Source organism: Erythrolamprus reginae, chromosome 5 (genome assembly GCF_031021105.1).
Source record: "Erythrolamprus reginae isolate rEryReg1 chromosome 5, rEryReg1.hap1, whole genome shotgun sequence".
In the NCBI taxonomy this organism is placed as follows: domain Eukaryota; kingdom Metazoa; phylum Chordata; class Lepidosauria; order Squamata; family Dipsadidae; genus Erythrolamprus; species Erythrolamprus reginae.
In genome coordinates this window covers 6,002,682-6,018,344 of record NC_091954.1, presented here as the reverse complement: position 1 = coordinate 6,018,344, position 15,663 = coordinate 6,002,682, and the positions used below count along the sequence as shown (strand labels likewise).

The following is a 15,663-nucleotide window of genomic DNA, read 5'->3' as shown; positions in this document are numbered from 1 at the left end:
TTTGGCCAGGTCGCCGGAGTGCTGGGACTGTTACAGTTTATTGTTTGGTTATGAAGTTAATAAAAATTTTCTGATTTACATTGTCTTCGTTTTTAAAACTGGCTCATGGGGGCTGCTAAGGGGGCGGTGCCAGTTAATTAATTATTTAAATTAACTCAGTCTCTACCAATAGGATTGGTTAACAACCCATGATGGACTCTCCTTCCAGAGCACTGAGAAGACCGTTCAGGTATGTACAACGGTTCTTCTCTTGCAATCCTAGCAATTCTCCATTGTCTGCTTTTGCTTTCAATTACATGCTTATTCTCTATTTTACTTGTTTTCACCTTAATCAACTGTTCCTGGAAATCAATGAGAGACATTATGTTTTCTGATCTCTATAGAATTATGAGAAAGAACATCGCTCTTTAACATGGGGAGATGCCATAGAAAATAATCCCAACTATTTTCTAGATAAAACTGTTATCTCTGGATTGAAATGCAGATGTTTTATATTTTGAAGATCATCTATATAAACAGTGATATCTATCTATCTATCTATCTATCTATCTATCTATCTATCTATCTATCTATCTATCTATCTATCTATCTACCTACCTACCTATCTATCATCTATCTATCTATCATCTATCTATCTACCTATCTATCATCTATCTATCTATCATCTATCTATCTATCTATCTATCTATCTATCTATATCTATATATATATATACCTATCTATCATCTATCTATCTATCATCTATCTATATACCTATCTATCATCTATCTATCATCTATCTATCTATCTATCTATCTATCTATCTATCTATCTATCTATCTATCTACCTATCTACCTATCTACCTATCTACCTATCTACCTATCTACCTATCTACCTATCTACCTATCTACCTATCTACCTATCTACCTATCTACCTATCTACCTATCTACCTACCTATCTATCTATCTATCTATCATCTACCTACCTACCTACCTACCCATCTATCTATATCCATCCATCTATTCCCCACTACCTATCTATCTTTTCATCCATCCATCCATCTATCTATCCATCTATTTTATCATCTAGCTAGCTAGATTACTACCTGTAGTATCCATCCATCCATCCACCTATATATCCATCCTTCTATTCTCCACTATTCAGTCAGAACCAAAGAAGCTTCTTGGCTCAGTAGCGCAATGTTTTCAAGGGGAAAAAAACAAACAATTCACGGTCCAGTTGCCTTTTGAATTACACCTTTGGGTTCTCTTTTAGGCTGTCCCTGGAGCGAATGTAGACCCAGAGCTAAATTCTTACTCTTTAGGAGCCACACAACAATGGAAAGATGGATGCTTACCGCACTCATGAGGGAATCCAGGACACTAACCGCGAAGGCCGTCCCGCAGGCGAAAGGCTGGGTGAGATAGAGTTCTGTGTCAGGGTCATCGTCATCATCTTGATCCAGGAACTGAACATTAGAATCGTTTACTGAAAATAAAATGACAACGCGTCTCTATCCAGAGTGGATGTGGGCAGAGAATTTTTACATGCTATATACACAAAGAAGGTAGACAGAAGGGACACATCTCGAATGCTTACATGTTGCTGGGAATGGAAATAAAATGTGCGTGGAATCTGCCTTTTGAAAATAATAATAATGATAATGGTGATGATGATGATGATGATGATAGAAGAAGAAGAAGAAAAAGAAGAAGAAGGGGAAAGGAGAGAAGGAGGAAGAGGAGGAGAAGAATGGGGGGAGGGAGAGGAGGAGAAAAAGGAGAAATGGAGGAAGAAGAGGAAGAAGAAGAAGAGGAGGGAGAGAAGAAGAAGAAGGGGGAGAGGAGGAGAAGAAGAGGAAGAAGAAGAGGAAGAGAAGAAGAAGGAAGGAGAGAAGAAGAAGAAAGGGGGAGAGGAGGAGGAGAAGAAGAAGAGGAAGAAGAAGAAGAGGAAGGAGAGGAGAAGAAGAAGAAAGAGGGAAGGGGAGAGGAGGAGGAGGAGAAGAGGAACAGGAAGAGGAAGAGGAGGAAGAGAAGGGGAAGGGGGAAGGAGAGAAGAAGAAGAAGGAGAAGAAGAAGAAGAAGTTGTTCAGCTTTATGCAAGGTGGAAGGTAGGACCGGTGGAGCCCCTCAAGAGCATCTCTGTTAGTGTTATTCAGAATGTCTACAGGTAGTCCTCGACTGACAACAATCCGTGTAATGATCGTTCAAAGTTACAACGGCCCTGAAGAAAAATTGACCTCTGACCTTTGCAGCCATTGCAGCATCCCCCTGGTCACGTGATCAAACTTCGGATGCTCGGCGGCTGACTCATCTTTGTAACGATCACAGTTTTGCGGGGTCACGTGACTTCCCCCTCCCCCTTTCTGACAAGCAAAGGCAACAGGGGAATTCACCTCACTACTGTGTTATATTAACCTAAGCAGCCACAGCGATTCACTTCACAGCCGTGGTGAGAAAAACGTTGTAAAATGGGGGCTGAAGTCACTGAATGAGTGTCAGGCTTAGCAATAGAACTTGGGGGCTCAATTGTCGTAAATCGAGGACTCCCTGCCTCTAACCACCTTGCCAAGAGATGACCAGCTTCAGTTTTACCTGGTGCAGTGGAAAACCCACATAGTACTCCCTAGGCTGGGATGCAAATGCATATACAGTGATTCCTCTACTTACGAACTTAATTCGTTCCGTGACCAGGTTCTTAAGTAGAAAAGTTTGTAAGAAGAAACCATTTTTCCCATAGGAATCAATGTAAAAGCAAAAAATGTGTGCGATTGGGGAAACCACAGGGAGGGTGGAGGCCCTGCTTCCTCCCAGGAGATTCCTAGAGAGGCTCCACAAAGGCTTCTCCCCGACTTTTCCGGCCCTGTTTCCTCCCAGAAGACTCCTAGAGAGACCCCAAAGAGGCTTCTCCCTGCCTTTTCCGGCCCTGTTTCCTCCCAGGAGATTCCTAGAGAGGCCCCACGGAGGCTTCTCCCTGCCTTTTCCAGTTACAGTTTCAGAAGCTCAGGTTTGTAAGTGGAAAATAATTCTTGAGAAGAGGCAAAAAATCCTTGAACACCCGGTTCTTATCTAGAAAAGTTTGTAAGTAGAGACGTTCTTAGGTAGAGGTACCACTGTATCATAGAATCTCTAGTCACCACCATCATTTGTACCATAACTTTGGTTCACAAACCGATTTGGTAGTGGCCCAAATCGAATTTTAGAAATGTGGAACTTACTCCCCCCCTCCCAAAGAAAAGGCACAGAAGAGGAAATTGGTTGCAAAAAAAAAAAGTATTCAATAAATAGTGCATAAACTTACTACGCCCACTGCGTCCCCCACCATAGGGTCAGCAGCCCATTACTGGAGAGATGGACAACAGGGAAGGAAGGTAAGAACAAAGGGATGGAGGGGACCTGATTTTGATCGTGGTCGGAATCGTCCGTGAGCAGAGGTTCCTAAAAATTACTAGTGGATTTGCCTTCCCTGAGATCGTAAAGGCACACTGAATGAATGAATTGGCGGGGGGGGCGGGGGGCGGACGGATGCCCAGATTAGGGGGTAACACAGTGGAATAGCGAAAATGGAGCTCCATCCCAGAGCCCCTAATTTGCACTGAAGGATGTTGAAAGAAAATGCATAAGCCACACCCACAGTGTGGTAGTAAAAATTTTGGTAGCCCTTCACTGGGTGGCAGGCAGACACATACACATGCGATGCAGGGAATTAGTAGCTAATAAGGACAGAATAGTGCACACATGCATATATTTAGACCACTGGCAGATGCATGTAAGACAGAATGGATGGTCTATGTATATACCAACAAGTAATGTTGTAAACAGGGGAGTCAAATTCAGGATAGGTCCTGTTTTATATTCCAACCATTGAAAGAAGGTTCAAGTTTTGGGGCTTGAGGTCTTTCCTTCTCCAACTTCACAGTTTTACACTTTCAAAAAAGACATCTATGTATTTGTTTAGATATCGACATTACAGATAATATTTATTTACAGTATCTATTTCTCGGTAATATATCATATTGGGAGAGGATCAAGAGAGATTTTGTAAAGAAAAGGTATACTGTATATAAAAAAGAGTCAATTAGATAAACAATTTTTACAAACTAAATCCCTGGCAGATATGGCTAATAACATTAGATTCTCCATATCTTTGTCTCTTTCTCCTTTGCTGTAGTTAACTAAAAACTGAACCTGACTTACAATAGGTGAATTTGGGGGGGGGGGGGGGAAGCCCTTTCATTCAACCAACTCAATGGATAAAATCATTTCATGGTTTTTACCTAGGTATTAGTTTAATTTAATTTTTAATTTATTGTAAACTCTACTTATATGCTAGAAAACAACATTTGGTTTCAAGTATATATCTGCAAGAAAAGTCTTCTGTCAAGTGGTAAAGGAAAACAAGACACAAATATTAAGCAGGGCCTCTTAATGTTCATGCATTCGGAGCGTCATCACAGAATTTGATGAACTAAAATCAAACTTGGATAAAAGGGGGAAAAATGCTTAGAAGCTTAATGGATTTTGGGACATTCAACATGGAAGCTCTGAATGAAAAATGGTTCTTACAGACTAGTCAGCCCAACAGTATCTTAAGGGAAGCTTTCTTCTTTTTTTCTTTTACAAATGTTTTTCTTTTATATGTTGGAGAAGTGTTAAAGTGTGTCTGTCAAATGGGGGGGGAGAAGGAGGAGGAAGAGGAGGAAAAGGACAAGGAGAAGAGGTGGAGGAGGAGAAGAAAGAGCAAGGAAAGAGAAAGGGGGTGGAGAGGCAGAGGAAAAAAGGAAGAAAAGGAAGGAAGAGGAGAGGGGGAGGAGGAAGAAGAGAGGAGGAGGAGAAGAAGAAGAGGGGAAGGAAAAGAGGAAGAAGAAGAGGAAGGAGGAGAAGAAAGAAGAGGGAGGAGGAAGGGGAAGAAGAGGAGGAAAAAGAAGGGAGGGGAAGAAGAAGAGGAAGGAGGAGGAGTAAGAGAAGAAAGAGGAAGAAGAAGAGGAAGAACGGGGAGGGGAGAGGAAGGAGGAGGAGAAAGAAGAAGAAGAAGAGGGGGAGGAGGAAGGGGAAGAAGACAGAAGAGGAGTAAGAGAAGGAAGAGGAAGAAGAAGAGGAAGAACGGGGAGGGGAGAGGAAGGAGGAGGAGAAAGAAGAAGAAGAAGAAGAGGGGGAGGAGGAAGGGGAAGAAGAAGGAGGAGGAGTAAGAGAAGGAAGAGGAAGTAAAAAGGATGGGGAGGGGAGAGGAAAAGGAGGAAGAAGAGCAAGTTGGAAAAGAAAAAGAAGAGGAAGGAGGAGGAAGAGGAAGAAGAAGGAGGGATGGGAAAGAAGAAGGGGAAAAGGAGGAAGAGGAGAAGAGGAAGGAGGGGCGGAAAGGGGGAAAATGAATTGATGTGCAGATGCTACATAAACAGCCAGCAGGTCAGATGAATGGGAAGAAAGATGTACCAATGCTTGTATGGATGGAGAGAAAAAAGAAAAACCATAAAGAGAAGGCAGGACAGTTGGTTTCAACTGGAGTCGCAACTCAAAAACATTCAAAGTGCTGGGGAGGCAACGCAACCAGATGATGGAAGAAGAAAGCTGAGAGTGGAAACAATAGCGGAGCAACAAGCGGTTGAGGTCCAAAAGGAAAGGCACTTTCTTACCCAGTTCGGTTATCATTGGAATCTGAACTCCACTGTTTTTTTCCTGACTGATTGAAACCAAAGGCAGAAGTTTGCCAGGTTTAGCTGGTGGGTTTTGAGGAGGGGGGTTTAGGAGAAGGAGAAGGCACAGACAGAGAATAAAATGAGGGTGTGAAACAAATCAAGCTGGAAACCAACAGGGAAGACAATACATGGACAGAGGGGTCACCAATCAAGCTTGGCTCTACAATCGAGAAGCTTTGCAGAATTCACGCAGGGGGAAAAATGAGGATGAGTGAACACAACCTTTTCTTCCCACCCCCCACCAGTGGTAGAGTTTTGTCCAAGATTTCAAAACCATTTGTTTCAGTTTTATCTTTCAACTCTAGCATTGCTCTGTCCATTTCAGTGCACGAGAGTATTGTTAGTATAGGGTACATGGTTGTTAGGGATTGCCATTGTAAACTGTATATTGTACATTTGTACCAAACTTGTACTTAAAGAGTTAATGTGCATTTAAAGAGTTAACTTGTACTTGAAGAGTTAATATTCAAGGCTGTTTCGTCACTTCCTCATTGAAGCTATAAAAGCTCATTATTCTGCTCAGTCACTTCCTTTTACTTTTGCCTGAGAGAGGGGGAGTTGTGTTTACACTTCGTGCGTATCTTCTTGTATAAGCTTCATGCTTGTTATCTATACAGTAGTACCCCGAGATACGAGCATAATTCGTTCCATAAGGGAGCTTGTATCTCGAGGCAACTCGTATTCTGGAACAAATAACTTTTTTCCCCTCCGAGATAACCAAAAGCAAGGATTCTTGCGCCACCTAGTGAACGCTCGGCTCGTATCCCGAATTTGAGCTCGGAACTAGAACAGAAATGTCTCTCCCCTCGTGGCTCGTATCTTGAAATACTCGCATGTAGAGCAGCTCGTATCTAGAGATACTATTGTATTTTATTTTGCTTTGTGCTTCTAATTTTGTAATTGCTCAGTGCTTATTATCCTGTATTTGCTCCGTGCTTATTCTGGATTGTTTCTATATTTTGTTTATATGTAAATAATACTTATTCATCTAAGTCTGTGTCTTGGCTTTATCACACATCCACGCTCTGTTAAAATTCTCTGCTCGGTGATGTCGAAGGTTTGATAGCCTAGCTATACCGAGACAAACCAACAAGTATTTTGTGTAAGGTTTCTTCATCTGTGGGAGTGTCTTTATTTTTTCATTTTGGAGCAAAAACTAGTCGCGCTGCGGTCAGAATATGTAACATTAGGTCTATTTTGTTATATTTTTCAATGGTTATTTCTAACAGAAATAGTTCCGGTGTTAGGTATAATTTAACCTCCAATATTTCCTCCATCCGTTGCTTTATTGTATTCCAATATTCACATGTCTTGTGGCATTTCCACCACATATGGTAGTGTGTCCCAGGTAGCCTGATCAAGGGACCAGCATTCTCAATGCTCCCCCAGAAATGGCTTTGAGAACATAAGAGGTGGATGAAGAAGACATTCTTGGCTTCCAACATGCAGAGAGGAAGGGAGCCAGCTGGGTATTAATATCACTAGCCCTTGTAACTGGTCCGCCCCCCCCCCCTTAGTCCTTCAACTTGAATCAGACTCTGAACAGAATATTCGGAGGGTCCTACTCTAATATACGGCATGTAGCCCTTAGTCCACAAGTGGCACTTTCACGCCTATGTCTAAGTAAGGTGATGGTTAAGAGAGTCACATCTAGGGTGGGCTTCAAAATTTTTAGCAACGGGTTCTCTGCCCAATTCTTTGGTGGGTGTTTCTATCTATCTATCTATCTATCTATCTATCTATCTATCTATCTATCTATCTATCTATCTATCCATCCATCTATTGATTTTTATGCCGCTCTTCTCCTTAGACTCAGGGCGGCTTACAACATGTTAGCAATAGCACTTTTTAACAGAGCCGGCCTATTGCCCCCACAATCTGGCTCCTCATTTTACCTACCTTGGAAGGATGGAAGGCTGAGTCAACCTTGAGCCGGTGATGAGATTTGAACCGCTGACCTACAGATCTACAGTCAACTTCAGTGGCTAGCAGTACCCTACCTGCTGCGCCACCACAGCTCTACTTGGCCTCCTGCAACATGGCGGGGAGGGTATTTTTGCCCTCCCAAGGTTCCAGAGTGTTTCATTGATCCTCTGGGAAGGTGAAAATGGCCTCCCCAGTCTCCAGAGGCCCACTGGAGGCTGAAAACAGGCCCATTCCCAGCCTTCCTGAACTTCCGGTAGGCCCGTTTTTCACCCTCCTTGAACCTCTGCACGCACCCTGCTCTTACCTGCAACCAAAATAGGTTGTGTGGAGACTCCTGGGAGGGGATGAATGGGCAGGGCCAGCTAGGAATGGGATTTGGGGGTTCTCTTATCTGCACAGAATCTTAGCTAGACGTTCTCCCGAACCCTTGTGATCCCATCTCTTTAACAATTACACACCACCGGTTGTGTTGTTGCACTGAGAGGCAACAACCGCTGCAGAATCACCCAGTTGGTTTCCATGCTGAAAGAACATTGAAACGGTCTTCCTGCTGTTAATCCAATATCTTCGCAACTACATCATTTGGCTTTAAGTGTATGTCGGCATTCTGTCTATACGCATACATATATTGTACAACAACCTCCGGGAGAAAATACTATCCTTTTCCTTAAACAAAGCATTCCTTAGACTGAAAGTAAATGAAAAGGCAATGGGTTCAAAAGATCCCCAGAGAGCTTACCTAACTCAGTAATAATAGGGATGTCGATCCCCGTTGTAATGGAGGGCTGACGGAGAAGGCCATGCACTGGACTCTTGTCGGGCGATGACCTGTCCATTCCAGGTGGTGAAAACCCTGTAAAGTAGAAAGAAACTGAGATGTTACACCAGGACTCATAATTCTAATTGCAAAAAGATTTGACCAGGAAGCATCCATACTGGGATGGTCCTTAGTGGATCTGTGGATGAGACGAAATAAGATCAAGAAGATCTGGGACAAGGGTGACCCTGAGCCATTTGCTGTCAACTTGCATCCCCCTGTCCTGTATACCTCTGTATACCTCTCATTGTCGAGGTATAGATTATAGATTTATTAGGCATGTCATATTGGCACAGCTGGTGAAAATCCACTCTGAATCTCCCCCACCCAATTAAAAATCCAAAGTTCTATAATAATAATAATAATAATAATAATAATAATAATAATAATAATAATAACAACAACAACAACAACAACAACAGAGTTGGAAGGGACCTTGGAGGTCTTCTAGACCAACCCCTTGCTTAGGCAGTAAACCCTACACTACTTCAAACAGATGGTTATCCAACATCTGCTTAAAAACTTCCAGTGTTGGGGCACTCACAACTTCTGGAGGCAAACTGTTCCACTGATCAACCTTTCTGACTACCAGGAAATGTCTCCATTTTAAGTTGCTTCTCTCCTTGTTTAGTTTCTACCCATTGCTTCTTGTTCTCCCCACCCCATTACAGACAACCATGATATGCCCCAATCAGGCCACAATGCCAAACCAGGATGACTCCCATCCATGTTCCACAGGTGCTGGCGAGAGTGTCCTTGGTTTCCAGAAGAAAGAATGTTATTTTGGGACCTCTTGGCACATTTGCTACCACTGAGGTTATGTGGTCGCCATTTGCAACCTTCTCTGTTGTCTTCCCCAGAACGGCAATGGGGAAGCCAGTAGAGAAAGTTGCAAGTGGAGAGGACACTGAACTCTGTTCCTCTAGCACATTGAGGGATTTCATCCTCCCCTCTAAGTAGGTAATGCCAACTTTCCACTCCTCTGGGTGGTTGTTGTTGTTGGGAAATGCTACCATATGCCAGCATTATGAAAGACCCAGAAGGCTAGAATTCTCATCAGATTTGAGGTCCATTTCTCTAGCATGCTTATACAGAGAAAAACGTCAGTACTCAACTGCTTTGAAACTCATTGTACTTGTTACTAAACGCATTTTGATGTGAACATTTTGTCCCGGTACTCATCATTTGTTTGGTACTCAGCGTACAAGCTAGAACATATTGCGGTTAGCTGCCTTGTGATCCACTCACTCTATGATTCCTTTATTTGGGGAAAAAATTATTTATTTATTTATTTATTATTTAGATTTGTATGCCGCCCCTCTCCGCAGACTCGGGGCGGCTCACAGCAAGATACAACAATTCATGACAAATCTAAATATAATTTAAAATATTTTTAAAAAACCATTAACTAAACAAACATACACACAAACATACCATGCATAAATTGTACACGCCCGGGGGAGGTGATTCAGTTCCCCCATGCCTGACGACAAAGGTGGGTTTTAAGGAGTTTACGAAAGGCAGGGAGAGTAGGGGCAGTTCTAATCTCTGGGGCGAGTTGGTTCCAGAGAGTCGGGGCTCTTCCCCTGGGGCCCGCCAACCAACGTTGTTTAAATGTTGGACCCGGAGAAGGCCCACTCTGGGACCCGGAGAAGGCCCACTCTGTGGGACCTAATCGGTTGCTGGGATTCGTGCGGCAGAAGGCGGTCTCGGAGATATTCTGGTCCAGTGCCATGAAGGGATTTAAAGGTCATAACCAACACTTTGAATTGTGACCGGAAACTGATCGGCAGCCAATGCAGACTGCGGAGTGTTGGTGAAACAGGGGCATACCTAGGTAAGCCCATGACTGCTCTCGCAGCTGCATTCTGCACGATCTGAAGTTTCCGAACACTTTTCAAAGGTAGCCCCATGTAGAGAGCATTATAGTAATCGAACCTCGAGGTGATGAGAGCATGAGTGACTGTGAGCAATGAGTCCCGGTCCAGATAGGGCCGCAACTGGTGCACCAGGCGAACCTGGGCAAACGCCCCCCTCGCCACAGCTGAAAGATGGTTCTCTAATGTGAGCTGTGGATCGAGGAGGACACCCAAGTTGCGGACCCTCTCCCCAATTGTTTGGTACTTATTGTTTTTAGTACTCATTACAACTTCTGGAATCATTACACCTTCTGGAACCCTGTATTCTACAGGGTTACTTAAAAAAAATGTCACCACGGAGGTGTCTGTGACACAAAATAGACTTTACACACAGTGGTGGGTTTCTCCCGGTTTGGACCAGTTCCCCCAAACTGGTAGCGATCCACTGGTGCCATCAATGAACTGGTTTGGTCAGTGTCATTTCTTGGTGTATTTAGAAATGCCAAACTCTTCTGTTGGTTTAAGGCGATTTGTTGAATGCCACCAGGTTGTCCAGAGTCTGCAAGGAGTTGGGTGGCTTAAAAGTCTAATGAATTAATTTAATTTAAATTAAATTATGAAACTATAAAGGGGCACATTTGTAACACAGAGTTGAAATGAGAGGTCCTTGTTTATTTATTTATTTATTTATTTTGTCCAATACACAATGAGGATTTTAGTGGGTATATATCTATATACACATAGTAAAATACATGATGAAGGTTATAGAGGAGATACTCATAGTAAAATATATCTAAGAAATAATAGAAAAGAAGATAAAGTAATAGAACATATCAATGAAAGAATAGAAGAAGAGATATAGGAATAGAGGAAAGGTATAGGAGATATAGGAGAGCAATAGGACAGGGGACGGAAGGCACTCTAGTGCACTTGTACTCGCCCTTATTGACCTCTTAGGAATCTGGAGAGGTCAACCGTAGATAATCTAAGGGTAAAGTGTTGGGGGTTTGGGGATGACACTATGGAGTCCGGTAATGAGTTCCATGCTTCGACAACTCGGTTACTGAAGTCATATTTTTTACAGTCAAGTTTGGAGCGGTTAATATTACGTTTAAATCTGTTGTGTGCTCTTGTGTTGTTGTGGTTGAAGCTGAAGTAGTCGCCGACAGGCAGGATGTTGCAGCATATGATCTTGTGGGCAATACTTAGATCTTGTTTAAGGCGTCTTAGTTCTAAACTTTTTAGGCCCAGGATTGAAAGTCTAGTCTCATAGAGTATTCTGTTTCGAGTGGAGGAGTGAAGGGCTCTTCTGGTGAAGTATCTTTGGACATTTTCAAGGGTGTTAATGTCTGAGATGCGATATGGGTTCCAAACAGATGAGCTGTATTCGAGGATGGGTCTGGCAAAAGTTTTGTAAGCTCTGGTTGTTTTCTTGTATTTGTTTCTTTACCAAACTAGTGTTCAACCCTGAGCTACAGATACATAAGATTAAGAATACAAGAGTTAGAGAGATGAGAAGAAAAATCTTACATAAATGGTATTATACACCAGCACAACTTGCACACTTCCAGGGGAAAGAGAAAGGTAATTGTTGGCACGGTTGCCAACAGAAAGGAATTTTCATGCATATGTTCTGGGAATGTGTAGAAGTTCAGAAATTTTGGAAGGAAGTGCAGAACGAAATAAATAAAATGTTAAATATTAATTGGATAATTACAAAAGAAAAAGCGATATTAATTAAACAAAGAGAACTAAGATATTTTAAAGAAATAAAAACTGCAGCACTGGATAGTGCTCAAGCGGTAGTGGTATTGGGTTGGAAAGAGTCTATAAAATGGACACTACAGAACTGGTACTGGTACATGATGGATCACATACATTTTGAAATCATGGAAATAAGATTAAACAACGGATAAAAATAAACTGGAGAAGCTGATGGCACGATGGAATAAGGTGAAAGGTTATATCCTGAGTAGAATCTGTGACGCAAATGTGAAAAATAAACTCCAATCACTCTTTCAATAATAACAAATGCATATATATATATATATATATATATATATATATATATATATATATATATATATATATATATATATGTAGATTGTTCTGAGTTCGGGTTTTGCCCTGTGTAATGTTTTGCATGTCTATGCGACGTTTCGGTAAAATCACATTTACCATCATCAGGCTGGAGTTCCAATCTCTGTGTTTTTGCAAAAACACAGAGATTGGAACTCCAGCCTGATGATGGTAAATGTGATTTTACCGAAACGTCGCATAGACATGCAAAACATTACACAGGGCAAAACCCGAACTCAGAACAATCTACATACATATACCCGTGAAAATTTACGAAAACAAATATATATATATATATATATATATATATATATATATATATATATATATATATATATATATATATATAAACTAGTAAATATTTGAAACCCCCGCAATTGGTGGTGATGGTGATGGTTATTGTCGGTCGGGTGACGGGCACACGCACTGTGCACTGTTTTATGTTTGTTTTATGTAACTGTTCTGTCTGGGTCACTCCAGAAGCCAATACCAACCCAAAAAGAGAAGCCAGACACACTGGTAAAAGGCAAAGGCAGTTTTATAAAATTCAAGAAAACACAGGTAACAGAAAATGTCCTTACAAACAGGAAAATGCTGTCTCTTCAAATATATCCACGAAGGCAAAAGTCCATGCAGCAATACAGGATTCTTGCTGCCAAGACGAGGCTGTAGATAGCAGACCTACACCTCCCACGGGTCTTCCAAACTGCTGGGCCACAAGCCAGGAGCAGAGACGCCGAGAAACAAGACAGGATAACGCAACTCCAAACTGATAACACTCCACATGGCTTCAAGGGCTTGCCTGCCTTTTAAACCCTGCTAAGGAGGACCACACCCGAACCCAGCTGTTCCTAATTCAGTGCTGATAATACTTCTTTAATTGCTCCTTTCTTTGATCTGACCATCTCTGTCGCATGTCAATGACGGCTTGAGCGTCATCACCTAATGACTCCAAACTACTGGCTGGGGAGAGCCCCCCCCCCCCGGGCTCTCATGCTGTTCTCCTTCATCCCATTCCTGATTTTCCTCTCCCCCGTCCGACTGTTCAGTCCCCTCCTCTTCACTGTCATCCTCCTCCGTGCATGGAGCCAGCAGAGACACAGCCGGTCCCTGAGCAGCCTCAGGCTGAACCACAACAGTAACCATATTTACAAAATCAATAAAAATATATTAAAAAAAACAACAACCCTCAGCTACAGATATTGTCTTCCATTGAGACACAGACAGATGTATTTTCTTAATATTTTGCTGTAAACAAATTATTAGCTGGAGCTAACCATTTTAATTGGGTTTGAAAGGCGCAAATGCCATTATTCTGTGCGACATGTATAAGTTTACGTGTTATTACTTTCTGGGAATCGGCGGGAGCCTTTTATACAAAAAGGCATATAATTGCTAAATATTGTTGTTTCAACTTTTCTCAAAAGCAGGAGGTCAAAGCAAGCCAGAAAGGTGGGTTTTTTTCCTCCAACTTTCAGAAAATTCCTCTTTGTTGCCTGCCTTTCAGCTCGCAGCATAAATTTTAGATGCTGTCTGTTTTCTTCCTTCAGGGGGGAAAAATATATATAAAAAAAGCCAAGGCAACCTAAACTGTTTTATCACAACTTTCATTTGAAATTATGAAAAACTGCAAGTGACAGCTGGGTGAATTCAGTGGATGTGAAGTTTTTGAATTTCTTCGGCTTGACAAGTAAACACCTTAAATCGCTAATGCTAGATATGCATTATACATGGCCTGTATTTTGACATCCATCTTCAAATGCTGACTGGAGGAAATACTGATTTGCACCCATAAAGCAAGGGGGGAGAAATCAGGTCACAGAATATTAGGAAAACAATATTTCATTACAGCATCTGAAACACGCTAAGTCATGAGATATAAAAGCTGCCTGGGGTATAGAACGGTTTTCTTCTATTTCGTAAGACTTTCCTTCCTTCCTTCCTTCTTTCCTTCCTTCCTTATTTCTTTCCTTCCTTCCTTCCTTCCTCCCTTCCTTCCTTCTTTATTTCTTTCCTTCCTCCCTTCCTTCTTTATTTCTTTCCTTCCTTCCTTCCTTCCTTTTTTCCTTCCTTCCTTCCTTCTTTCCTTCCTCCCTTCCTTCTTTATTTCTTTCCTTCCTCCCTCCCTCCTTCCCTCCCTCCTTTCTTCCCCTCCATCCCTTTGTTCTTACCTTCCTTCCCTGTTGTCCATCTCTCCAGTAATAGGCTGCTGACCCTTTGGTGGGGGACGCAATGGGCGTAGTAAGTTTATGCACTATTTATTGAATACTTAATAGGTTTTTTTTATTGTCCTCCCTTCTCTAGTACCTTAGTATGATCCTTAATTACTTTTAAAATAGGAAATAATTAAATACTATGTTTTGATCTTCTCTGCACTTTTTCCAGAGTCTCAATGACTTTTTTACATCATGGTGGGTGAAGTATTCCACGTGTAGTCTTACCAAGGAATCATAAAGAGGGCGGGGAAAATATTTACTGACCCCTCACATCCTGGACACAAATTGTTTCAACTCCTACCCTCAAAACGCCGCTACAGAGCACTGCACACCAAGACAACTAGACACAAGAACAGTTTTTCCCCCGAACGCCATCACTCTGCTAAACAAATAATCCCCTCAACACTGTCAGACTTTCTACTAAATCTGCACTTCTATTCTACTAGTTTTTCTCATCATTCCTTTCACCCATTTCCTCCCATGTTGACTGTATGACTGTAACTTGTTGCTTATATCCTAAGATTTTTATTAATATTGCTTCTTCATTGCTTATTTGACCCCTATGACAATCCTTAAGTGTTGTACCACATGATTGTTGACAAATGTATATTTTATTTTATGTACGCTGAGAGCATCTGCACCAAGACAAATCCCTTGTGTGTCCAATCACACTTGGCCAATAAAAAATTCTATAAATTCTATTCTATAAAGTGGTATTAACACTTCACGTGAACCTGATTCTATCCCTAACGGTTCAAAAAAAGTGGCCATTCTTTAACATGTTTAATCGTAGCAGATCATGTTCAACAAATTCTCTTGTGAAGATATTTCTGCGTCTGAAACTTTTACCATGTCGTTAGAAACATAGAAGATTGACGGCAGAAAAAGACCTCCTGGTCCATCTAGTCTGCCCTTATACTATTTCCTGTATTTTATCTTAGGATGGATCTATGTTTATCCCAGGCATGTTTAAATTCAGTTCCTGTGGATTTACCAACCACGTCTGCTGGAAGTTTGTTGCAAGCATCTACTATTCTTTCAGTCAAATAATATTTTCTCATGTTACTTCTAATCTTTCCCCCAACTAACCTCA

General features: G+C 41.7%; 1 protein-coding gene across 3 annotated transcripts in view; it reads right to left on the bottom strand.

The window, feature by feature from the left end:
- KCNMA1 (potassium calcium-activated channel subfamily M alpha 1) overlaps nucleotides 1-15,663 on the bottom strand; it is a 655,726-nt gene that overhangs the window by 36,690 nt on the left and 603,373 nt on the right. For all 3 annotated transcript variants that reach the window (XM_070752010.1, XM_070752011.1, XM_070752012.1), the window contains exons 23-24: nucleotides 8,339-8,452; nucleotides 1,339-1,469 (exon numbers count right to left, since the gene is read on the bottom strand). In XM_070752010.1, the coding sequence (XP_070608111.1) occupies nucleotides 1,339-1,469; nucleotides 8,339-8,452 (245 nt within the window). The remainder of the gene's footprint in view (nucleotides 1-1,338; nucleotides 1,470-8,338; nucleotides 8,453-15,663) is intronic.